At 38.7% G+C, this 26772-nt stretch overlaps 1 protein-coding gene across 1 annotated transcript in view; it reads right to left on the bottom strand.

Annotated features, from left to right (window-relative positions):
* cracd (capping protein inhibiting regulator of actin dynamics) overlaps nt 1–26772 on the bottom strand; it is a 53677-nt gene that overhangs the window by 12699 nt on the left and 14206 nt on the right. The window contains exons 2-4 of the mRNA XM_063002117.1: nt 2882–3047; nt 2636–2768; nt 530–691 (exon numbers count right to left, since the gene is read on the bottom strand). Coding sequence (XP_062858187.1) covers nt 530–691; nt 2636–2768; nt 2882–3047 — 461 coding nt within the window. The remainder of the gene's footprint in view (nt 1–529; nt 692–2635; nt 2769–2881; nt 3048–26772) is intronic.

Here is a 26772-nt window from a genome sequence, read left to right as displayed (position 1 = left end):
TGATGAGGCCAACCTAGTTAAAAAATAGATCGCAATGACCTGACGACTGAAATAGTAGATCTCAAACCACAAAAGTGTGGGCACCCCTGGGCTACAGTATATGGCACTACAGCTAACCAATGACGTGTGTTCAATGACAGCTTTGCCACATGATGTCTGGTAGCTTTCTAGAAAATGTAAAAAAAAATAATGAAATGTGCACTATAACCCTTTTTACATACCCAGTAATCTGCCCGTTGATAATTGGGTAAAGGTCCATAGTTCATATAAAAAGAAATACAGTAAGCATTTATTCCTCTCAATCTTGGTACCTTTACTTTACTATGGTGGTATGAGTAGCTTCAGCAATAGTGACAAACACATATTATCTAAATTCAACAACTCATCCAACAATAGTAGTCTTCTTCAATGAACAATTATGTTAGTATGTAAAACTGCAACAAAACCAGATTATAATGGCATTTTTTATACACAATGTATTAAAATAGTCATTTTATTTTATACAGTGTCCAAAGCTCCATGTACTTACTTTTTCCCGGGTCTCAGTGTCCTGTGGCTCTGGCTCCACCTGTGCCAGGACACGCAATGGACTTCTTGGTACCTCTTCCTCATCAGAGCTGCCTTCATCTCCCTCACTCTTTCTTACTGAGGGGGGTTTCTGACCAAATTTTATATTGTGAGCTATCTGCCTCTGTAAAAAAAGGGGGAAGGTGCTATTATTTTTCTTTCTGTGAATCTGTTAACTTATGGGTCATTCCAGCTCAAAGCCCCCCAGATTTTGTCCATATGTAGTGGGGACCCATTCATGAAAAAACAGCCAATTTTGCAAATCTGTCAGCTAGTTCCAGATTTGCAGCTCTTGACGTGACCCTACCTTAAAATGCAACTTAGCAAAAATGCATGATTTATGACATTATCAGGTTAATATCTCTGGAAAGAGCTGGAACTAGACAAACTTAAACAAGACAGTACGGCATATGTCAAGCAGTTGGTTTGATGATCAGGGTTGCCAGGTCCAGCGAAACATTCAGCTCAAAGCTTAAATCCACTCTTTAGAAACTGAGACTAGCACAAAATCTAATGTGTCACAGTACTCTAATTCATACTTTTTGTAAAGCCTTTTGTTTAAAATGATATTATTATAAGTACAGTGGAACCTCGTTTTAACACACTTAAAGAGGGGTGTACTGATCCGTAAAATGCGATTGTCCAAAACAGCAAAGTGCAAAAATATATAAAAACACAGCACGAAGGTCCACAAAAGTGCTAAACATGCACATATCATAAACAGTAAAATGAACAATGTAAATAGATATGTAAATATGTAATGTTAAACCTGTAAATAAATATTACAATTTATGTACTGTACTACTGGGGAGAAATTTCATTTACCTTGTGTGGTGGAGAAGATGTTTTTTGCTATGACTGTATAGTGGGGACTCAGAGTATCTATTATTCTAAATCTGAAGCACTGCTGGTGGGTACTGGAACAGTGCTGGTGCATATCTATGTATTAGAACTTGCAAAAATTATGCATAAAACACAGAGAAAAGGGTGAGAACAAAGCGAGCCTCCTGACAAAATAAAGCCCATGTAAACAGAGAGACATGTGCCAGCTAGTGGACATTCACTGAACTACTGGTCTTGGTACGCTTCTCCTGGGAATTTTAAACAATCGGCTTTCCAGATTTTGTCAGTTAAATCCAAATCCGATAAACGGAGGTCCGTTAAATCGAGGTTTCACTGTATTGTTATTTTATCGTTATATTATTAATAATATTGTGATATTATTATCTTTTATAATAATTTTAGATCTCAGTCAAGAACATTTAATAGTAACATCACTAAAAGGACTGAATTTTACTTGTACTTTCTCTTTTCTGTAAACTCTTCTCCCCTCAGATCCTCTTTGTCTGCTAATAGCTTGTCTTTCCATTGTCTTATGATTTCAGATTAGAATTTCAGGTTACATGAAGAGCTTTTTTGAACTCTTGGAGACTTAAGCTAAAGCATACATACAATTTTGACTGTTTGCTATTTTTTGTTCTGTCTTTATTTCTGTTTCTGGCATGACTCCTTTCCAAACTATCTTATTGTGCAGCTTCCTTTTAATTTGAGTTTTTATGAAGAACTAGTGCTGGGTAGATATTGATTTTCATTTGTACTGTCTGTAATGAAAGCTTTTTGCCCTCTGAGGTAAAATCTGAAAGTAATTTAATAAAATCACACCCCAAAACCTTTGAATTTTCACCTGCGACTGCATTTTTAAGCAATTGGCAGGGAAATCGCAAAATTCACAACTCTGTTGGCGATAATGTAAAAGAGAAGCACTGATTTATCTCACCTAGATATTTGACAAAGCCACTAGGAATGCAGTGCATGTTTGATGACCAGTGACAAAATTCTCAATAAAAATCCTATATCAGAGATTTCTTTAGAGTTTATACTGTATGGGCAGATGATTCCTCTGGGTGGGGTTACCCTAAACTCCACTCAAACTTCTCTGCTCACTTTATGTCACTGTTGCTTTGTATTTGTGGTATTGCTGCCGGTGTATGTTTGCATGTGTCTGCCTGTGTAAGACTAATAACATGACTAAAATGAAACTGTATATAAACATAATAGATGCACTTACTTGTAGGTTCTTGACTTTGTCTGAGACGTTGTCTTGAGACATTGTCTGTTCTGAGCAGGGCTTCTCTATAGAATCCTCAGGGATAAAGATGCTCTCATGTGAAAAAGCCCGAGACCCAAGTGGATTTGTCTCCCTTTAATGAAACACACATTTGATACATGGTCAATGTTTCTAAATAAAAGTGCATCAGCATATTAAATGGAACGTAATTCCGTGCATCATTTTTTGTTAACTCAGAGCTTTAACCTTAGATGCTGATTGGACTCCTGGCCTGAGACCGCCCCATTGCACACATCACCAGTGGAGTGGCTGAGTTTGAGCTTGGTTTCTTCAAACCCTCGATCTGTCTCCCTCCTCCTCTTCTTCCCAAACAGACGGCGGAACGGCTGGAATTTGCCCAGCCGTCGCCGGTCTTAAAAAAACAAACAAGAAAAAGGATATCAATACATAGTTAAAATAATATTACTTAGTCTGCATGTAAGAGAATGTGTCTATACAAGTAATGAACTACTGATTATTAAGTAACACATCAGGTGTCACCTAGGGCCTCCACCCCTCCCATGATTGTTTTATGTAAATTGAGCCACAGCAATCAACATATATGCTAATTAGAGTTGGAGCTTAAAGTACACATACTAAACCCCAAGGTTGAGACAGTATGGAAAATGCAAATAAAAACTAATATACCCATAGTATTCTTTTAATTTCACATTTATTTCATTGCAGACAGTGTGAACCCAAGATATCTCATGCTTTAACTGGTCAGCTTCTTTTAATTTGTTAACATACATCCATTCCTGCATTTCAGGCCCGCAACACATTCCAAAAAAGTTGGAACAGGGCAATTTAAGGCTAGTAATGAGGTAATTATAATCATGATTTGGAACAAAAGCAGTATCCACAAAAGACAAAGATGGCTGGACAATTTCCAGTTTATCAACAAATGTGTGCAAAAAGTATTGGAATGAGTAAAAACAATGTTCCCTAAAAAAAGATTGGAAGGGATTTGCATATTTATCACATAACAGTGCATAATACTGTATCATTACATGATTCAAGAAATCTGAAGGAATTTCAGTGTGTAAAGGGCAAGGGCGCAAGCTTAAGATGAACACTCATTATCTCTGATTCCTCAGATGGCACTGCATCAAGACAATGCAAAACCACATGCTGCACACATTACAAAGGCATGGCTGAGGAAGAAGAGGGTACAGGTAATGGACTGGCCTGCCTGCAGTCCTGACCTGTCCCCAATAGAGAATGTGTGGAGAATTTTGAAGTGAAAAATGCGACGACGATGACCCCGTACTGTTGCACATCTTAAGACGTGTTTGCAGGAAGAACGGGACAAAATAAAAGCTGAAATACTAAATCGCTTGGTATCCTCGGTGCCAAAACGTGTTTTAAGTGTGGTGAAAAGGAATAACAACATTACAAAGTGGTAAATGCTTTACTGTCCCAACTTTTTGGAATGTGTTGCAGACCTGAAATGCAGGAATGGATGTTTAATAGTAAATGAAATAAAGTTGAGCAGACAAAACATGAAAAATCTCAGGTTCATCCTGTCTGCAATTAAATAAAAGTCAAAGTAAATGTAAGAAACTCTGTGTTTTTTTAATTATTTGCATTTTCCATGGTGTCCCAACTTTTTCTGATCTGGGGTTGTATATAAAATTATTTTTACTTGCTAAGATACCACATAGTTTTAGTTTGTTTAACACAGTATTGAGCATGCCTTGTAATTTTACATTTTCTCAAAGCATGAAGTAAAACTCACTGTAAGTAATAATAATTATAGATTTAATAATGATATAAGGTTAAGTCGCAATTTTCATACACAAAATATATTTAATATATGACGCGAATGTAATCAAATATTAAGCAACCTACCAGTTGTAACAGTTTCGTCTTTGCAAAATTCCTTACTACTGAATTATGTGCAACTGTTTTTATGTACAGTACAACATTAATTAAAGATAAGGAAAGGACCTTTGGATTGTGTTGGCTGGTTTATTGAGTCTGTAAGCCAGACAGTTATTCTGAATCATAAACACAATAATGATCAACAGATAAAGATCAACTAATCTAGATGTCTGCACTTGGGTTTATGTGTGTGGACTCTTTTAGTAGTAGGAGCTTCCATGCAGGGCCATTCTACACCACTGACAGGATGAATGCATTTTGGGACCAGAGAGGATCTGTTACAGGCTAAAAGTGGAAACAGTGTAGCATTACACATTAGGTTTACGCAAAAGCAGGAACAACAACAATACCGCACTACTGAAATCTAAACCTACTAATTTACACCCACCAAATATCAAGCTGCTTCTTGAAGCAATGTCAAGCACAAGAGCTGTTAGTAGCTACATGCATAGCAGTAGCACACAATCACCTATGTGCAGTGCAATATTAACTAGTGTAAAGCTCTTAGATGAAGTGATAAACCGATAACGACTCTGGAACAGTGGAAATGTGTTTTCTGGAGTGATGAGTTATGTTTCCTACATAAAACCCTGATGTTCAAATCAAGGTTTGCCAAACGCCAGGAGACTTTCACCTGCCCAGTTATACTGCCAGATATAAAGTTGAAGGGGGAGTAATAATGATCTGGAACTGTTTATGATGATATGGACTGGGACTCTTGGTCTCAGTAAGCATACATATAACCCTCTATGTACCCTCTATGTACTTTAAATTTTGTGGCAACACTGGGGAAGAGCCATTCCTATTTCAGCATGATAGTTTCCCTATTTATTACTTTCCCAAATTTACGGATGCCCGCCAAAGCCTAAATGCAATCTAGAATGTTGTAAAAGCCCTGTTATAGCATTAAAAAGGGCAGTTGTAGCCTAGTGGTTAAGGTACTGGACTAGTAATGGAAAGGTTGCTGGTTCAAACCCCACCACTGCCAGGTTGCAGCTGTTGGGCCCTTAAGCAAGGCCCTTAACCCTCAATTGCTTAGACAATATACTGTCACAGTTCTGTAAGTCGCTTTGGATAAAAGCATCTGCTAAATGCCGAAAATGTGAATGTAAATGTAAAAAGAGAAGGAAAAGGATGCAACCTTATATTAATGAGTGTCCACATACATTTGATAATGTAGTTTTGTTTTAGTAACTTTGGGTAATTCAGATTTTACTTTATCTTAATACATGTTAATACTTTCTGTTTGTTTCATAAAGCTATTACAATTGTGCTCTACTCTTCTCTCTCTGTACATGTTGTACTTATTTTTCCAGTGCTGTCCTATCTAACTGGCCCACAATGCACCGCTGCAGGCATGCTCAGTTATTGAAGCGTGTAAGTAAATTGGACAGCACACTGCCAGGGAAACATAATTTATCATTACCCGTGCATCTGTACCACTTCATTCAATGTGAAAGTACAGCCATCGGCTATTCACCTCACGCCACACAATACCATTACGGAACTAAACCCAGACCAACCAATCAAATAAAATAGAACACATCATGTGTCATGTTTACAAATACATCTTAACACTTGTAAATACCACAATACATTTATTTTCCAGCCAACTTTTTTTACTATAGCTATACCAAACCCACCTATAGTACAGTTTTACCACTTAAAAAAGCACTGCACAGTACAAGCTTGGTTCCTTCACAGACAAATATTAGCAATATAATGGGTTATGAGCATAGTGATTCTCAATGCTGGACTGTTATAGGATGCTTCTTATACAACAAGTTACATTTCTACTTTGCTAGAGCTAATCTGTTTGACTAAAAAGTGCTGTTATTATGATAAAACATCTGGAAGCAGCATAAGCTCACAATATCATACTACTAGAGCAGGGGTAGTGTTAGAAATTGTCTGTCCCCACTTCACTGTAAAAAATGAAGTCAATAATTGCTCCACTCTTGCTTGATTAGGATACAGATCTGGACTGCAAGCAAGTCAGCCATGCACAAACATTATGTGCCTACAAAGCCTTGCTGCTTTATAAATAATCATAATTCCTTAACCAATTCACATGCTTATGGTGAAATGTTTCAAAACACTTTTGACTCTTATTTTGCCTCTGTCCTGATTTTTTGAATGTGTTGCAAGCATTATAAATATGTTTATATTAACAAAATACTGTACAATGATCAGTGAAAACACTGGAAATCTTTTCTTTCTACTTTTATCAGTTAAATAAAGATTTAAGAGAATTAACAAATCACAGATTCTTCTTCTTATTATTATTATTACATTTTACAAAATTTTCCAACTTTTCTGGATATGGGGTTTGTAGATAAAATAGTTTGAAGAATTTGATGTGAAAGAACCTGCCCTGCACAAGTCCCAATTTCATCCATTCATTTATTCATTCATTCATTCATTGTCTGTTTTACCACCACTTTATTCTGGTCCAGGTGGCAGTGTGTCTGATTCATTAGATGAAAAACAGGATACACCCCAGACAGGTTGTCAGTTAATCACATGGTAAACACACACAAACTTTTAATTTTGTAACTTTAGTAGCTTCAATTGGCCTAACTGCATGTCTTTTGGCTTGTGGGAGGAAATCAGAGCACTCTAAAAAAACTGACCAACCTACAGAGAGAACCCAGGCCCTTCTTGATGTGAGGTAACGGGACTACCCACTTTTCCACCCGGTCGCACAGTCCCAATTTCAATTACATCCAATGCCTATGCAATGGATTGGGCTGCTGACTGCAAGCTAGTTCTTTTCGCTTAACTTCAGCAACTTAGCTCCAAACTGTCATCAATATAGTCTATATAGTCATAGTCTAAAATATCTAGTGAAAAGATATACGACCAAAAGTATGTAGACATCTGACCATAAGCTTCCATCCAAGGCTAGATTAGGCTACAGTGGTAGCCTAGTGGGTAGAGCTTTGGGTTATCAACTGAAAGCTTGAGAGTTTGAATCCCAGCTCTACCATGAAGCCACTGTTTCCTTGAGCAAGGCCCTTAAACCTCTCTGCTCCAGGGGTGCCGTATGATGGCTGACCCTGAGCTCTGACCCCAGTTTCCAAACAAGCTGGGATATGAAAAGAAAGAATTTCGTTGTACTGTACGTCTGCATATGCATATATGCCAAATAAAGGCTAAGTTGGCTGTCCTTTGCAGCCACAACAGCCTTCACTTTTCTAGAAAGGCTTCTTACAAGATTTTGAACTGTCTGTTGAAATCAGTGACCATTAGGTTTGTCAGGTTAGGCACTAATGTTACACAAGACAGCCTAGCTCACACTCAACATTCCAAAAGAGTTTAAAAGGATTGAGATTAGGGCTCTGCGCAGGTCACTGGAGTTGCGCCACACTAAGCTAATCAAACTGTGTCACAGTCAGACTATATCAGGAAAAAGCCTTCCCCAAACTGTTGCCAAAAAGCTGAAAGAATAAAATTTAGTGGGTGTGGTTAAAACATCTAACGTTAATAATCAGGATAGGTCTTTACATACTATACATGGCTGTATAGTGTCCCATTGTTTTGAAAGGGGTGTTTGGGTGTACACATGCTTTTTTGATCACACAGTAACACACTGGCACACATATGAAGCACGGCACACGCAAGTCTAAGCACGGCACACGCGTCATAGATGGGTTTTGTAAGCTTTAATGATCCCTTACAACCCATCGGTGTCTTAAAGAGACAGCACCTAAATCAGGTAATTATCACCTGTAGCATTTGTAATCTGCGTCAGATTGCTGTCTCTTTAAGACGCAACTTTAAAAAGCTTCTCTCGGCTGCTGTGTTTACCTGGGCCGTCAGATACTGTTACCTCTAGATGCGCGTCACGCTTAGCCTCCTTATCATCCGTCACCATGGTTACAGCAAGCCTTTTTTCCCTGCTGCCTGCGTATAGATTGGGGAATACATAAGCACAGCGGGGTTTTCCACTGCAGCCGGTGTGTGTATGTGTGGGAGAGTCCGTGCTGGAGAGTGTAAAGGTGGAGGAGTGGAATATTAGAAGAAACATGAGCTCTCAATCACTCAGGGAGACCAAGATGCCAAGGGCTCACCTGTGTTTGGTTCTCGCTCTTTCTTTCCTCCCTCTACTGTCCCTCGACAGCTACTTTTCAATTCATCACATCACACTAATGATCTTTACTACTACTATTATTATTATTATTATTTTTAATCTTGTCATTTATTCTGCCTCTATTTCATATTCTTGTTTTGGACCTTTGTGATTCTATTTCTATTCTTTACTATGTTTATCATCACAGAACACAACCTCCAAGCTGAACAGGAACAGAATCTGCCTAAATATCAGTAATGAAGTCACTCAAATGAATGTATCAGTGCCACAGAGCAATTAACATGTAACTGCTTCAGGGAGAGAGAAAGGCAGAGAGAGTACTTGTTCATGTGTGGAATCAAATTACAAGCTCTGGTTACTCATGCCTTTGGGTCTGTGTTTATGTGCAAATTGTGTATTAAATGTTCAGTCAGCGAAGTTAAAACACTGTAATATTTAATACAGTATAATGAAGAATGCAATAGGAGAGAATCTGTTTGAGAAGGAGTCAGGTGTTACAAAAATGTAGTCTGCACTATGGTTTAAATGTACATGGACAACCTTCCTAATTATTGAGCTCAGCCATTATATGTATGAAATAAATAATATACATTGGTACCTTGAAACTCAATGTCAATTGGTTCTGGGAGTGGCGTTGAGTTTAAAGGTACTTTTTCCCATAAGGATGTATGGGAAAACCTGTTAATGTGTTCCATGGTCTCGTGGAACTGCATATATTTTAGGCTGATGTAAAATAATGGGGTTGTTATTTTCTTATACACTGAAAATAACACAAATATAATATAAGAAACACTAAAATACAACTGAAAACAGTTAAAAATGAACACAAAAATAGCTGTAAAACACACTAGCACACCAGAGCTGACATTTCAAACTCGTCAGTTCGGAACATCTGTCTGGGCTGGGCGGCTATATGAACAACGTTTGGCTGTTGTTCATATATGGGAGGGAAATGCCAAATAGGGACCTCAGAACTGATGCAATTACAACCTCTGCTAGCTGATTGATGCCATTTGCAGAGTAGAGGAATAATACGTCGGCTACTGCACATGTTGGAGGGGGCGTGTCAGTTCGCTCTCCTCATTCAGGGCAATGGTCAGCACCAGTAGAGAGGAAGCCTAACGCAATTGGGTAAAAAATGGACGTGCTAAAAATCGGGAGAACAAGGGAGAAAATGCATTTTAAAAACTTCTTTATTGTTTCCTTATGCTTCTTAATTGTGGAGATGCTTGATCTTGGATACTGTATTCATTAGCGAGTTCAGTATGGACACATTCACATGAGAAGTGACAAAACGGCTTTTGTGCTGGCTGTGCCATTATTTCCTATGGAGTGTGACGGTGCACAAAGCTTAACGTGACTTACTGTACTAAAACAACAAGCGAGGAATTTTATTAGTGGAGAGAATTTATGATCAGTAATAATTAAGAGAAGTTTAGTGTACCTGTGTCGTTCTTTTAATACATTAAGTCACATTAAGCTTTTTTTTAATGATAAGCTTTTTAGACTCTCTCAGAAAAGCTGATTCTCACCATTTCTCAGAACCTTGAGCAAGTTTAAAAGTGAAACAGGAGGAAAATCCAGCTAAACACAGATATGGATATGTATGGATATGTGGAGCTTTCAGAGTGGATTTGATGGTTATTCCACTCAAATGCAGATTTGTCTTATATGCGCACTTGACATGGCCACATAGTAACACTGTAATTCGCCTGCCAATAAGTTGTTATTAGTACATACTGTATATGTTATTTTGATGTGTTAACCGCTTTCTCATCAGGGTCACAATGTGTCCGGTTCTACTGAAAAACACTGAATGCAAAGCATGAATATCCTGTACAGGACACCAGCCACTTAAAAAAACATAGCACACCAGCACTGAGATTCTGAACACATCGGTTCGAATCTCAGTTCTGTTACCGGTCAGCTGGGCGCCATCTAGCGGGCACAATTGGCAGTGCCTGCAGCAGACAATATCGGCCATCAAGTCTGCTGGGTGGGAAAAGACTGGACAAAGTGGCCGTGGTCTTCAAATGCTGTGAAAGGACCCTGGTTAGCAGATCAAGGTGTCTCTGCCGATACAGAGCAGTCTCATGTGCAAATCCACCAAGGCACAAGCAAAAAAGAGGGGGTTGAGGGACTGGGCGTCAGAGGGGACGTAGAGCAGGCAAATATACTCTCCTCGAATGCAATCGGGATCCCCAGCAGCAGAAGACTAACTGGCGATGTTAAATTGGGAGAAAAAGGGAAAAAATGCATGAATAAATAGAAAAAACCATAGGCAATCATATCTGTCTGGATACCTAGTCATCTCAATTGTGGTGGGCTAGCACCACACCCATAAAATAAAACATTTTTAAAGCTTTCTTTTTATTATACTGCTTCTAACATAAAAAAAGTAAAATAAAACCTGTTGCACAACAAAACAGATCAGCAGATGGTAGAAAATATGGTCAAGCAAAGCTTCACAAACGTGCACTCACCACAAGACTAAATGATTTGATCAAAATAATATCAACCTAATCAACCTAACACAAACTACTGCAAGGTTCTGTGTTATGGAATTTTCAATAAGGAACCCTTATGTGTTAGAAGAGAGATTTGCATTTAAGTGATGGCATCTGAATAGCTCATGTGTATTGTAGTTATCTAGTTACAATCTGAAAGGCAACAAATCAACAGACGGACGTTCATTTTCAATATTGAAATGTGACACAAAGCCTTAAAGCCTGTGACACAAAGACTTCAGTTAGGGTGAAAAGATACATGTTCAACATTTGATTGAAGATTTTCTCAATTTGATGCCAATTGGGTATTATGCAAACAGTGACAAATGAAAAATCTCAGTGATTCGCTCCAGTAGATCCAAACAGACCAACTGTATGAGGTAAGAGTGCAATGTTATCTATAATCTTTACCCTTACAGTTTTAGTTTTTTCTTCAGCAGTCTTTAGCAAGCACAAAGGATGTAAAACCACTGTCTTACACTCATCAACCACTTTATTAAATAGACATACCTATATGTACATTGACTGGCCATTTTATGAGCTACACTTACCATATGAATGCACTTTGTGGTTATACAATAGCATATCTGAGGTTATACAATGGCATATCGGCTGCACCTGATACACTCATACCAAACCAACACACTATACAATGTCATTGCCTACCATGTTAGTGTCATTGCAGAGCTGAGAATGGGTCACCACCCTAATAATATTTGGTCTGTGGGGTCATATTCTGTTTACAAACTTTGGGTTAAAGTTAACGTTGAATAGCACTGAATTTAAGCCATGTCTTGTTTTACACATCTATTTGCAAGAAGGTCCTGGGTTCGATCCCCAGGTGGGGCAGTCTGGGTCCTTTCTGTGTGGAGTTTGCATGTTTTAACTGTGTCTGCGTGGGTTTACTCCGGGTGCTCCGGTTTCCTCCCACCGTCCAAAGACATGCAAGTGAGGTGAATTGGAGATAAAAAATTGTCCAGGACTATGTTTGATATAACCTTGTGAACTGATAAACTTTGTGTAATGAGTAACTACCGTTCCTGTCATGAATGTAACCAAAAGTGTAAAACATGACGTTAAAATCCTAACAAACAAACACATCTATTTAAATAGTTTAATCCACAACATAGGCAAAACATTTCAAACCTAAAAAATCAATCCATGTTTTTAAAGTAATTTTTTTAAGTTTTAATGCACTCTTATACTTTTCTGCATCTTTTTAATGGGTAATAACATACTGTTAAACTTCAATGAATTGTTATATGTCCTATACAGATATTTCTCCTGATGCTACAGTGCAATATGCCAAGGCCATAAACATAATATATATATTGAAGAGGATGCTCCCCCAACATTCAGGTATACTCAAAATGTCTCCCCCAACATTCAGTTATGCCTAGAACTCACCCCCAATATACTGCTGTAAAATGATAAACAAACATATCCCACTTACTATATTTGCATAATGTTAGGATCTGTTAATGTCCCTAATCTTCCCCACCCCCATGTATATTTGTTTCCGCAATGTTCAATTTATGGCTACAAACCACATGTTTTTTGAAAAAACTGTCCATCAGGTACAAAAAGAACATTTCTCATTGCTTGAATGCAAACAATGTAGGTCTTTCACCATCTACCATGCATGATATTGTGAAAAGATTTAGGAAACCTGGTTAAATTGAGTTCTTGAGGTCCATGGTTATTTTAGCAACATGGCCTCATTCTGTACACACTAGAAAAGTGTGGTTTTGCATACACAGAGCTTGCTCGACTGGCACACAATTAGTATACTCAGTCAGTTTGTCAGTAAAGGTTAAGAGAATTAACAACTCACAAATTTTTGGCCCCAACTTTTTCAGAAATGGGGTTTGTACGGACACATTGCAAAGCAAGTACAAACAGTTCTAATAATAGTAAAGATCATTATGTTTTTGTTCATACTGTGAACCAGCTCAATGATTTAAAAAAAATCAGTTGAAATGAACCATTCATTTACAAACTGGACATCACTATTCTGGAAAAAAGCCTTAGTGTGTAAAGAAAAAAAAAGACATATTGTCTGTATCAATGGGTGACAGTCATTCTGTCTAGACAAGACTATTTGAGAGAGCAACAGACAGACAAAAATAAATATGGAGAGAAAGAGTATAGACTGTAAAGAAATACAGGGAAGTTGTTTTCCTGTATCTGAGAGCCGAAAGTCAGCATTCTTTGTTTACATTTATTTAAGGCTCCTATTTGAGCATAGTTTCTGTATTATGTCTGCTTTTTGGTTTGAAACTTCAGGGTTTCCGCTTGGGAAAACCAAATATAACAAAGGTCTACAAAGATCTCAAATAAAACTTTACAGACATTAACCAGAGGCAAGAATTAAACTTTGGTCCTCTGTTGCTGTGTTTCACCCACACTACCTGATGTGCCAACATGCTGCCTACTTGTTAACATGTAACAAAGAACAAAATCTGTTGGTGACAGCCACAGAGTGTATGTTGTTATGAATCTGTGTGTGTGTGTGTGTGTGTGTGGGTACTGCACAAGCTGTGGATGGGATAATGCTGAACAGCATGTGTTTTGAAGAAGAAAATGGTTCCTTAGTCAGACAGACAGATACACACTCACATACACACGCTCTGTACACACACAGTTGCAGCTTTGTGACTAACAAAAGCATGATTTACACTTGGCCCATGCTCTTAGATTCATGCAGCATGTTAGTGCAAGCTAATCTAAGCAGCTTTGGCAAATAAAGATCTATCCTGATTTTATCTTAAACGTTTATCTTTCTTGTTTATCTTTGAGGATAAAATGTTCACTTGCTGCCTAATATATCCCACCCACTAACAGGTGCCGCGATGAAGAGATAATCAGTGTCATTCACTTCACCTGTCAGTGGTCATAATGTTATGCTTAGTTGGTATATATTCTCATTTAATGACTGTATGATAATAGATGCAGTTAATAGAGCGGCTGCCAAAAAACAACATGGGTACAGGGGACCTGTGTTTAATCCTTGCTTTTTATTCACAATAAATCAGTTAGTAGACACGTCAGTGCACACATTAAATCCATTAACAGATGCATGAGCTGAAATTTTGTTTTTAAACAGCAGTGGTTTTCTTGTTTGATAATGTTTCATATTATGGTATTTTGGTGTGGTGGTGTGTTAGTGTGTGTTGTGCTAGTATGAGTGGATCAGACACAGCAGCGCTGCTGGAGTTTTTCAATACCGTGTCCACTCACTGTCCACTCTATTAGACACTCCTACCTAGTTGGTCCACCTTGTAGATGTAAAGTCAGAGACGATCGCTCATCTATTGCTGCTGTTTGAGTTGGTCATCTACTAGACCTTCATCAGTGGTCTCAGTACGCTGCCCACGGGGTGCTGTTGGCTGGATATTTTTGGTTGGTGGACTATTCTCAGTTCGGCAGTGACAGTGAGGTGTTTAAAAACTCCAGCAGCGCTGCTGTGTCATATCCACTCATACCAGCACAACACACACTAACACACCACCACCAGGTCAGTGTCAGTGCAGTGCTGAGAATCATCCACCACCCAAATAATACCTGCTCTGTGGTGGTCCTGGGAAAGTCCTGACCATTGAAGAACAGCATAAAAGGGGGCTAACAAAGCATGCAGAGAAACAGATGGACTACAGTCAGTAATTGTAGAACTACAAAGTGCTTTTATATGGCAAGTGGACCTGATAAAATGGACAGTGAGTGTAGAAACAAGGAGGTGGTTTTAATGTAATGACTGATCGATGTATATAAATCTTTAGTAAGGGCCTGGATGTCCAAGTGGTATTTACCTAATAAAGTACACCAGAAGTAGTAATGTGCTTAAAAGCCAATGCATGACAGGATATGTACCATACACACCGAGATCGCCATGGCAGAAGCATAATGGCATCACTTCCTTTTACTTATATGAGTGCATTTCAGAAACTTAGATCAGTTAGACAGCAGTCTGGCACTAATAAAGGCATTTGTGATAATGCAGCCCTGTTTATACACAAATGACTTGCCTCTACACACCGCTATATGGTAAGCAAAAGCCTAAGATGCGATGAAGCAACTTCACAGCATATCTATAATGCTGTAGCCAGGCAGGATGCATAGTGTTTAGCGAAGCCCGTGTTCATGGTGCATGAAAGCGCACCTTTACCTAATTTAGCTGCACAAGAGGAAAATGCTGCATACCACTGCAGGAAAACCTTAGGGAACATGGGCTCAGTCTTCTGCAGCTGGCTTTATAATCACCTGTTGCTGCTCCTTGATGAAAAATAGGGGGAAATACAACACAACCCATGAGTACAAACTAAATTATTTCATTTTATTACATTTTATGGTTTTCTTTTTCACTGCTTTATCCTAGTTAGGGTCGCAATAACACACCAATGACAGGACGAACATCCATTACGGGACCTTGGCCATCGCTCCTTCAGACATAGCCAATCGTGCCTGTATATGTACTGTAGACCAGTGGTCCACAACCACCGGGCCGCGGAATGGTACCAGTCCGTGGGTCATTTATTACCAGGCCGCACAGAAAAAATAAATAATTAGAGACCATATCTCCCCCAGGTGGAGGCAGCGTCTCGTTGCAGTGAAAAAAGCTCATTTGTGAGTAGTATGGTTATTCTATTTTGAATCCCTCCCCCCTCACCGGTCCATAAAATTGTATTTTATATGAAACCGACCCGTGGTGCAAAAAAGGTTGGGGAGCGCTGCTGTAGACGCATGACCTGCCAATACGACAGGTGGGGATTCAAACCTGGATCTCAGAGGTAGTTTGTTTTTTTTATTAGGATTTTAACGTCATGTTTTACACTTTGGTCACATTCATGACAGGAAACGATAGTTACACATTACACAAGATTCATCAGTTCACAAGGTTATATCAAACACAGTCATGGACAATTCAGTGTCTCCAATTCACCTCACTTGCATGTCTTTGGACTGTGGGAGGAAACTGGAGCACCCGGAGGAAACCCACACGGACAACATGCAAACTCCGACCCACCTGGGGATCGGACCCAGGACCTTCTTGCTGTAAGGCGACAGTGCTACCCACTGAGCCACCGTGCCGCCCCTTAGAGGTAGTAAGCTAGCGTAATTTACAGCTGCCACACAAAATGAAGTCCTTATTAGATTAACCTATTAACTTTGGCAAGGCATGCCATTGGTAGAGTTAATTCAGTTAAGTCATTTTTGCGACTGTTATTAAGTTTCAAGCACATTTTCACACTGGTAAATCAGCCAGCAAGTTATAATTTATTAGACAGACATTAAAAAAAGCTATCCGAATGAACTTTAATATATTTTCATATTTTATATTACAACTGCTTTTCATAATTTGCATTTTTATTACATTCATGCCACTACATTAAAAATAAGCTACAAACTGGTCAAATTTACAGCTTGTTGGGACAGCATGGAAAATACAAACAATAAAAAAAAACACAGAGTTTCTTACATTTACTTTGACTTTTATTTGATTGCAGACAGGATGAACCTGAGATATTTCATGTTTTGTCTGCTGAACTTAATTTCATGTATTAATAAACATACATTCCTGCATTTCAGGTCTGCAACACATTCCAAAAAAAGTTGTAATGTTGCCATGTGGCTTCTTTTTTGCACAGTAAAGTTTTAAGTGGCATTTGCACATGTAACTCCATATTGTTGTGCTTGACAAAGGCTTGCCGAAGTAATCCCTCACCCATGTGATTATATCAGCTATGGTTGAGTGGTGGTTCTTGATGCAGTGCCGTCTGAGGGATCAAAGATCACGGGTGTTCAGCTTAAGCTTGCGCCCTTTTCCTTTATGCACTGAAATTCCTCCTGATTCCTTGAATCGTTTAATGGTATTATGCACTGTAGAGGGAGAAATATACAAATCCCTTTCAATCTTTCTTTGAGGTTTATTGTTTTTAAACATCTCAATAATTTTCTCATGCATCTGTTGACAAACTGGAGATCCTCTGGCCATCTTTGCTCATCAAAGACTCAGCCTTTCCTGGATGCTGCTTTTGTACCAAACCATGATTACAATCACCTGTTGACATCACTTGTTTGGAATCACATAATTATTTAGTTTTTTCACCTCATTACTAGCCCTAAATTGCCCCCGTCCCAACTTTTTTTGGAATGTGTTGCAGGCCTGAAATGCAGGAATGGATGTTTATTAATAAATGAAATAAAGTTGAGCTGGCAAAACAGCTTGGGTTCAAACTGTCTGCAATCAAATAAAAGTCAAAGTAAATGTAAGGAACACTGCATTTTTATTTTATTTGCATTTTCCATACTGTCCCAACTTTTTCTGATTTGGGGTTTAAAAGGCATAGGAAAGAAGATAAAAATGAAGATAAGCATGGAAAAGGGTTACAGAAAAAAGCAAAAAAAACAGCAGGAAAGTCATCCAATAATAGAGTCACACCCACTCATACACACACATTTTAAATCCTGTAAGATACAGTGCATAGGATACGCATACAAAAACATCAGCATCAGCAAGTTACACATAATAACATAAATTATCATCATTCTTATTAGTAACATCATTATTTATTTAAAAGCAATCTTCCAGTAACCGGCTACATAACACTTTCAAAGAACAGTGCAGTATGACATGATCATATTACCAAGCTGAAACATGGTGTGTATAGTAATCTTCATCTATAGTGACTACAGTTAAAAAGAAGAGTGTACCAGTTTGAGGACGTCTGTGCGGCGGGACTGATAAATGCCCCCCTCAGAAACAAAAGCTCATTGTGTTCTAAACAGAAGTCCTACAAGCATTTCACAATGAATGTGTCATCAGTAATCATCAGAGAAACATCTACAACATGAAGTCATTAAGAATGTAGTCTTACCTTGCTAGCGATTTATCTCAAAAACGACATGTTATTGTGTGTGTGTGTGTGTGTGTGTGTGTCCATTCCACCAGCCTGCTGTTGTGTAACTGGCACATTACCTGGAGTCAGGTGTCACTTTGCTGAGGAGCAGCGTGACCAGACATGCATGAATGTTGAACATTTTACGCGAGCATGTTATCATACTATATGAAGCCATTAGGGCCACAGTGGTGCAGCAGGTAGTGAAGATGCTAGACATAGTCCTGCAGACTTGCATTGAAACCAACTTGGGTTTGGTAATGTTCTCACTTTGTTCACACTGGTTTTCTCCCACCTTCCAAAATTAACCCTATTTGTGTATTGCCTACTAAAAGTTTGTAAATACATACAGTTAGTACATTGGTGAGGGAATGTGTGAGAGAGTGATGCCCTGTGATGGATATGGGCTGCCATGGATATTGGCTGGGGGGCTCAGTTACAGAATCATAACTTTCTGCCTTGCCAAATATGGCAGGCAAAAGGGGCATGGAGGTGCTGATGATTGACATGTCAAGGGATTACTTTGGAAAACCTTTCTCAGGCACTACAGTAAAGAGTTACATTTACAAATTTCACTTAAACCTTTACTGTGCAAAAAAGAAGACTTATTTTAACCATGTCCAGAACTGGTGTGGAGTTCTCACACAGTGGAAACGTATATTGTGGTCGGACAAATCAGTATTTCAGGTCTCTTTTGGAAGAAATGAATGCCATGAGCTCCACGCCAAAGACAAAAAGGACCCTCCAGACCGTTATCAGCAATAAGCCCAAAAGCCAGGGTCTCTCATGGTATGGGGCTGTGTCAGTGCCCTTGGAAAAGGTCATTTACACTTCTGTGATGGCAGCATTAATGCAGAAAAGTACAATGAGATCTTAGAGCAACATATGCTGCCTTCAAGATGTCATCTTTTCCAGGGACGTCCATACATTTTTCAACAAGACAATGCTGCACACATTACAAAGACATGGCTGTGGAGGAAGAGGGTATGGGTACTGGACTGGCCTGTCTGCAGTCCTGACCCGTTCCCAATAGAGAATGTGTGGAGAATTTTGAACCAAAAAACGTGACAACAACAACCCAGTACTGTTGCACACCTTAAGACGTGTTTAAAGAAAGAATGGGACAAAATAACACTGAAACACTAAATCACTTGGTAACGTTGCACCACAAGATAGTTAAAAATCGATTCACATGTGTAACAATTCAAATCGGTTTACATGTATAATGAATCGATATTCACTTTAAACAGCAGAGGGCACTGGCAGGTTGACGTCACTACAGGGTTGCCAGGTTCTGAATTTTCCAGCTAAATTTATTTATTTATAAAGATACTTTCTTTATTTGTATTATTCATTTATTTATTTAATGTGGGATTTATTTCATTTCAGTTTTTTTTTTACACAAAAAGGGATATGTGCAGCATTGGTTTGCATAGTTTGTACATACCTCAAAAATAAAAGAGCATTCATTATTTAGATAAATAAAAGATAAGCACAATGACAGTATTTTATTAAATTTTTTTTTAAAGACAAATAATTAAAGGAAACTAAAATAATTTGTCTTCAATTTAATTTTCTTAAAAAAATCAGGGAAAAACGTATCGTGAACCCATATTATGAACCGCATCGCATCGTTCGCATCACAAAGTGTATCGTTACATCCCTACTAATAAATGAAATTAAGTTGAGCAGACAAAACATGAAATATCTCAGGTTCATCATGTCTGCAATCAAATAAAAGTCAAAGTAAATGTAAGAAACTGCATTTTTATTTGCATTTTCTATGCTGTCCCAGTACATACTATGCAGAACAACTTTACCAGCTCTTCCACCACCGTATTTGTCTTTTCTGACATTATATCCCTTTAAAATGTACGGTGCTTTGCATGAAGTCATTTCTGTATAAATGTATAAATATTATGTTTAGGAAAAATGTTGTTTGTGGTTTATATATGAGAAGTAGGAAAGAGGAAATAATGTGCAGTATGTAAAACATGCACATTCATGAAATCAAAAGAAGGGAAAGAAAGAGTGGGAGAGTGAGTGGGTGATAGTGGTGCAGTAGTGAGGTTTATACAGTGATCTCTGTTTATTCCATTAGAATGGCACTCTGTTCATCGACCAGTTTAGCAGAGCAAAAGAAACAGATGGGCATTGATCATTTTAAACTGACTGACTAACACAAAGACCAGAATTGTTAAAAACTGTAAATGTGTGCATGTGTGCATGTTCGTGTGTTTACGCCTGTGTGTGGATGAATAAACTTGTGGTGTATGGATGAATAAACTTGTGGTGTATGGATGTGTTTAAGGCTGTATGTGTCTGAATATTTGTGGTATGCCTTAGAGATGTTCTGTAACACAGCACTGAATCCCTGATCTTTATTAAAAAAGCAAAAAAAAGTGTTAACGTTTGTTGTTCAAAACATTTTACTGCCTGTTTTTACTTCTGTTTTTACCTCCTGTCTTTCATACTGCTGTAACAAGTGAATTTCCCCAAGGGAATCAATAGTCTTATCTCATCTTATCATCCATTACTGATTTCAGGCCTACAACACATTCCCAAAAAGTTGAGACTGGGGAATTTAGGGCTAGTAATGAGGTGATTTTAAACAGGTGATTGTAGTCATGATTTGGAACGAAAGAAGTATTCATCAGGAGCTCTTTAAGGAGCAAAGATGGGCAGATCCAGTTTGTCAACAAATACTTAAGAAAATTATTGATGCATTTAAAAACAATGTTACTTAAAGAAAGATTGGAAAGGATTTACATAACATCATGAAACAATTAAAGCAATCTGGAGACATTTTAGTGCATAAGGGGCAAGAGTACAAGCCTAAGCCTCCTTGTTTCTACACTCACTGTCCATTTTATCAGCTCCACTGACCATATAGAAGCACTTTGTAGTTCTACAATTACTCACTGTAGTCTATCTGTTTCTCTGCATGCTTTGTTAGCCCCCTTTCATGCTGTTCTTCAATGGTCAGGACTCTCCCAGGACCACTACAGAGCAGGTATTATTTGGGTGGTGGATCATTCTCAGCACTGCAGTGACACTGACATGGTGGTGGTGTGTTAGTGTGTGTTGTGCTGGTATGACTGGATAAGACACAGCAATGCTGATGGAGTTTTTAAACACCTCACTGTCAGTGCTGGACTGAGAATAGTCTACCAACCAAACATATCCAGCCAACAGCGCCCCGTAGGCAGCGCCCTGTGACCATTGATGAAGGTCTAGAAGATGACCAACTCAAACAGCAGCAATAGATGAGCGATCGTCTCTGACTTTACATCTACAAGGTAGACCAACCAGGTAGGAGTGTCTAATAGAGTGGACAGTGAGTGGACACGGTATTTAAAAACTCCAGCAGTGCTGCTGTGTCTGATCCACTCATACCAGCACAACACACACTAACACACCACCACCATGTCAGTGTCACTGCAGTGCTGAGAATGATCCACCACCTAAATAATATCTGCTCTGTAGTGGTGCTGTGGTGGTCCTGACCATTGAAGAACAGGGTGAAAGCAGGCTAAAAAGATATGTAGAGAAATAGATGGACTACAGTCAGTATTTGTAGAACTACAAAGTGCAAAGTATACACACACACACACACTCACACATATACTGTATATATATATATCAGTGGCGGCTCCTGCCAAATCTCTCAGGGGGGGCAATTGTTGCAATGATGGCCGTTTAATGGGTAAATTAAAGCTTAAATCATTAACATCTTAAGTCATCTGTTAGTTTGCCCTCACAAATAACTTTTAACATGGAGAGAGAGCAGCTTTACCATTAATCATAAAATAAAGTAAAGCCTTCACACTAACAATTTCATCAGATTTTAATTTAGTTGCAGCAGATCCAGAATAAAGATTGGCATCGGGGCTGATGTGCAATGAATAAAGAAGTACAATTAAACAATTGGGGAGATACAATAAGTGCAATCACAATTCACTATTTAAAAATTACATTACTTGTATTGAAGTTTTGCTCGTCTCTCTTTCAAAGCAGCAAAGTGATCAATTACCCTCTCATTGAAGGCAAGGTAGCAAAATGTGCATGATCGTTCATCATTGATATTAATATTGGGGCTGCCTTACAGTTTACCCAGTAGCGCCACCCGAAGAACGAAGAGCCATTTTTTTGAACGGCTCTTTATAAGATCCGACTCCCTTCAAGGAGCCATAATTCCCATCACTAGCTCCAATTATCGCTACACAAGGTTACGTGTGTGTGATGCAAGGACGTAAGTGCGAGCCCCTCCGGAAGTCGTTCAAAATGCATTGCAGCGCCTGCAGTTTGAAAAAAAGAGCTTTAACATGAGAGTCTATGAGAGCAATCCGGAGCGATTTTCAGTTAGAGTGAATTCGCCCCAAAAGGGGCGGAACTGTACGGAACACAACTCGACGCTGATTGGACTACAATATTCAGAGGCAAGGCAGACTCCAGAACAGTCACAGCTAGTTTAACACTGGTTGAATGTGATAGAAAAATTTCTTCCCTTTCGCCCTTTGGTGGTGCATCGCCCGATCGCCCTAATAAACGAGCCGCCCCTGATATATATATATATATATATATATATATACAGTATATATATATATATATATATATATATATATATATATATATATATATATATATATACAGTGAAGCCCGAAATTATTCATACCCCTGGCAAATTTTGACTTAAAGTTACTTTTATTCAACCAGCAATTTTTTTTTTGGACCGGAAATGACACGCGTCTCCCAGAAGATAATAAGACGATGTACAAGAGGCATCATTATGGAAAAAAATATTTCTCAGCTTTTATTTACATTTGAACAAAAAGTGGCATGTCCAAAATTATTCATACCCTTCTCAATAATTAATAGAAAAGCCTTTATTGGCTATTACAGCAATCAAACGCTTCCTATAATTGCTGACCAGCTTTTTGCATGTCTCCACTGGTATTTTTGCCCATTCATCTTTAGCGATGAGCTCCAACTCTTTCAGGTTGGAGGGTCTCCTTGCCATCACCCTGATCTTTAGCTCCCTCCACAGATTCTCAATTGGATTCAAGTCAGGACTCTGGCTGGGCCACTGCAAAATGTTAATGTTTTTGTCCGCTAACCATTTCTTCACCACTTTTGCTGTGTGTTTTGGGTCGTTGTCGTGCTGAAATGTCCACTGGTGCCCAAGGCCAAGTTTCTCTGCAGACTGCCTGATGTTGTTGTTGAGAATCTTGATGTATTGATCTTTTTTCATGATGCCGTTTACTGTGATTAGGTTCCCTGGTCCATTGGCTGAAAAACACCCCCAAATCATTAGGTTCCCACCACCATGTTTGACAGTGGGGATGGTGTTCTTAGGGTTGAAGGCTTCTCCTTTTTTACGCCAAATGAAGGATACATCATTGTGGCCAAACAATTCAATTTTTGTTTCATCTGACCATAAAACAGAAGACCAGAAGTCTTCTTCTTTGTCCAGATGAGCATTTGCAAAGGCCAAGCGAGCTTTTGTGTGCTTTTTCTGGAGAAGTGGCGTCCTCCTTGGTCTGCGTCCGTGGAACCCAGCAGTGTGCAGTGTCCGTTGGACTGTCTGCCTTGAGACGTTGCCACCAGCAGAGCCCAGATTCACCAGGATGGCCTTGGTGGTGATCCTTGGATTCTTTTTCACCTCTCTCACTATCCTCCTGGCCAGCACAGGTGTCACTTTTGGCTTCCGACCACGTCCTCTGAGATTTTCCACAGTGCGGAATGTCTTGTATTTTTTAATAATACTTTGCACTGTAGCCACTGGAACTTGAAAACATTTAGATATGGCCTTATAGCCCTTTCCTGACTTGTGAGCTGCCACAATGCACAGCCGCAGGTCCTTAGTGAGCTCCTTTGTCTTAGCCATGACTGTCCACAAACCAACTGCAGAGAGTTGCTGTTTTTCACCTGTTGAGTTGATTAAAACAGCTGTTCCCAATGAATCAGGGTAATTAGGATGCTTTAGAACAGCTTGGACTATTTGGAATGGTATAGAACTTTGGATTTTCCCATAGACTGTGACAGTTTGCAAAGGGTATGAATAATTTTGGACATGCCACTTTTTGTTCAAATGTAAATAAAAGCTGGGAAATATTTTTTTCCATAATGATGCCTCTTGTACATCGTCTTATTATCTTCTGGAAGACACCTGTGTCATTTCTGGTCAAAAAAAAAATTGCTGGTTGAATAAAAGTAACTTTAAGTCCAAATTTGCCAGGGGTATGAATAATTTCGGGCTTCACTGTATATATATATGCATGTACATATATAATATAGGATATGAATAATATCAAATACGCATATGTATTTATAGATTTATAGCTAAGTAGCTTTCGATAAAAGCACCTGCCAAATGCCATAAATGTTAATGTAAATAGCCTTAACCATATTTACATATTTACAAGGGTAAATAGGTAAACTATAATTACTAAATGAACAAAATAACTAAACTTGACAAACAAAAGCAAATCATAAGCTGAAGCCTGAAGCGGAACTCAACAATGAAAAAGACTGCATTACTGGAGAAGGAACATGACACTCAACGTGATCAGGAGGTAAGATGGAACAGACAGATAGGACAGACTAGAGCAGAAACAAAAGAGTGCTTGGGTGCAAATCTGCCAGCTACTCAGTCCACCGGTGAGAAACCTTAGTGAGAAACCCAAAGACCACAACTACAACTGCAGAAACCAGACATATCTGCATCAGTAATTTCTAGAATTTCAAGTGTAAAGGACTGCTAGGATCTCAGAGTAGGATTTTAAATGGTGCTTAAATAATTAGATCAAAAGTACAACAATGATCAATTAATATGCATGTAAACACACTCACTGTTTTCCTAGAGTTACATGTACAGTAGAAGGTGTAGCAGACGCTTGTGTGTTCCTTTAGTGTGCTGCACATCAAAGAGAGTCCTGAATCCATCTCTGCCAGCATGCTGACATTTCTAATAATGCTTTGTCCCACCACATTGTTGCAGAAGGGGCCGAGCAATTTGACACTACACACATGAGTAAAAAACAGTCTACTGCAGTAAACACACAGAAATACAACCTCCCAAAGCCTGGGAATTCATCTCTAATTCTGTTAAAGCTCTACAGTGACATTAACTCAATACTTTACTGTTTTACTGCACTAGCTTAAAATGTTACTTGATGAAATGCTGCACGCTTTAGACTTAGAACAGACTGTAGGTATGCAGATTACAGTTTTAACATATTTCACAGTCTAAATCTGTTTCGAATCTGTGAGGTTTGGCACTCTAAATAGCACAGGCTATGTGGGATGCCAGGTCTGTCACACACAGGGATTATTTTACAGCATTACATGATATTCATGATAGAATTTTAAAAACAGTGTAATCCGTAACTTAGAAATTAAGCATTTAAAGACCCCTCAGGTAGAAAAGGTTTACCAAATATGTTGGTATGAAACACACTGCTTACGGTTTTATGGTTGTGAGGGAAGTATATGTAATTTTAAGCATTTCAGGGTGATTTAAACACTATGTCATTGGGTTTTTTTTTCTCATTGGTAAAGTTAATGTAAAATACAGCACAATTACTGTAGCTATAACAATCTTACACACATACAAGCAATTGAGGGTTAAAAGGTCTTGCTCAGGGTCCCAACTGTGGCATTTCTGCTCACGCCTCCTCCGACCCATGCGCAGTTCTTAGCGGAACCCTTTTTCACCTATGCACTCTGCACAGGCGCCTCTCTATCTGCCAATCAAGGTCCATACACAGCGTTTGAAGACCCCACCAACATAGTCCAGTCATCCCGCCCTAGCAGAAATGTGTCTGCTGCAGGCACTGCCAATTATGCCCGCTAGATGGTGCCCAGCCCACCAGTGGCAATGCCGAGGTTCAAACCGAGGAGTTCAGAATCTCGGTGCTGGTGTGCTAGCGGAAAATACCGCCGACACTTCTGAAATATAACAAATGTTTAGACAACAAAAGCAGCCCAGCCTTTTTGGAGGGCAGTTGTTTTGTTACAGGATTGATGGGTGTGGTTGATTTTAGCACATACTTGTTTAGCTAAGAGCTTTTTGCAATATATCTTTGTGGTTTTAGTGTAATCCAAGATGCTTCTCTTATTTCTTTTTAAGAAAGAGAGATAAGTCTTACTAGTCCCGGGGAGTATTCAAGCAACAGTAAGTTGATTACAGCACAGGAGAACTGATTAGAATTTAAAATTAGAAAATACATTAAAAAAGATGAATCTCAGGTTGTAATTAAAGTATACATTAACTACATTGCCACTCTCTCTTCACGCCTCTCCCAGTTCCTTGGTTGTGAATACATGATGTATGTGTGTGCCAGGGGATTACACAAAACACCACTGGATTTGATGAATGTGCCCTCTAAATCATGGGGACAGTCTAAAAAAACAAAACACACCTACAATCTTATATACTAACACACAACTGGTATAAGGCTCTGGTTTTCAAAAGGCTTGTGTTGAGCGTGCAAATTGTATTGTACACCTTAAATATGATGCCTACATAATAATGACACAAATGGTGCACTGGTGGTTGACATAGCCACATATCCGAGCCATAAGAAGTTTGCTGCTGCCATTGTCATAAGTTTTTATTGGTATTTTATAACAAAAATAAAAATGTGTTTAAAATAATAGTTATTAAATGCTAGATAAAATTGCTGATTCTCGTTACTGTAACAAGAACTTGCCAGA

This window comes from Trichomycterus rosablanca, chromosome 9 (assembly GCF_030014385.1).
Source record: "Trichomycterus rosablanca isolate fTriRos1 chromosome 9, fTriRos1.hap1, whole genome shotgun sequence".
In the NCBI taxonomy this organism is placed as follows: Eukaryota; Metazoa; Chordata; class Actinopteri; order Siluriformes; family Trichomycteridae; genus Trichomycterus; species Trichomycterus rosablanca.
This window is presented reverse-complemented; position numbering and strand designations above follow the sequence as displayed.